The 245-nt window shown below is 71.0% G+C and overlaps 1 protein-coding gene across 1 annotated transcript in view; it reads right to left on the reverse strand.

The window, feature by feature from the left end:
* ERCC1 (excision repair cross-complementation group 1) overlaps positions 1-245 on the reverse strand; it is a 4,454-nt gene that overhangs the window by 2,126 nt on the left and 2,083 nt on the right. The window contains exon 4 of the mRNA XM_010567203.1: positions 5-241. Within this exon, the coding sequence (XP_010565505.1) occupies positions 5-241 (237 nt within the window). The remainder of the gene's footprint in view (positions 1-4; positions 242-245) is intronic.

Here is a 245-nt window from a genome sequence, read left to right on the forward strand (position 1 = left end):
TCACCTGCCGTGGGCTGACGATGATGCTGCTGCTCTTGGCTCCCGGTTTGAGCACGGGCAGGGGGGGCACGTCCCCGGCGCTGCCCCCCCCTCCTCCCGGTACAGCCTCCCCCGGCGGACCACCACCGCCAGGTTCGGGGGGCTGAGGGGGTCGGGGGGAAGCCCCAGCCGTACTAACGGGAACCGGGACCGGTTCGGTTGTTCCGAGAGAGGCCGTGGGGACCGACTGCTGTACCACGTACTCG

The sequence above is a fragment of the Haliaeetus leucocephalus genome, unplaced genomic scaffold (assembly GCF_000737465.1).
Source record: "Haliaeetus leucocephalus isolate CR32 unplaced genomic scaffold, Haliaeetus_leucocephalus-4.0 Scaffold227, whole genome shotgun sequence".
Classification (NCBI taxonomy): Eukaryota; Metazoa; Chordata; class Aves; order Accipitriformes; family Accipitridae; genus Haliaeetus; species Haliaeetus leucocephalus.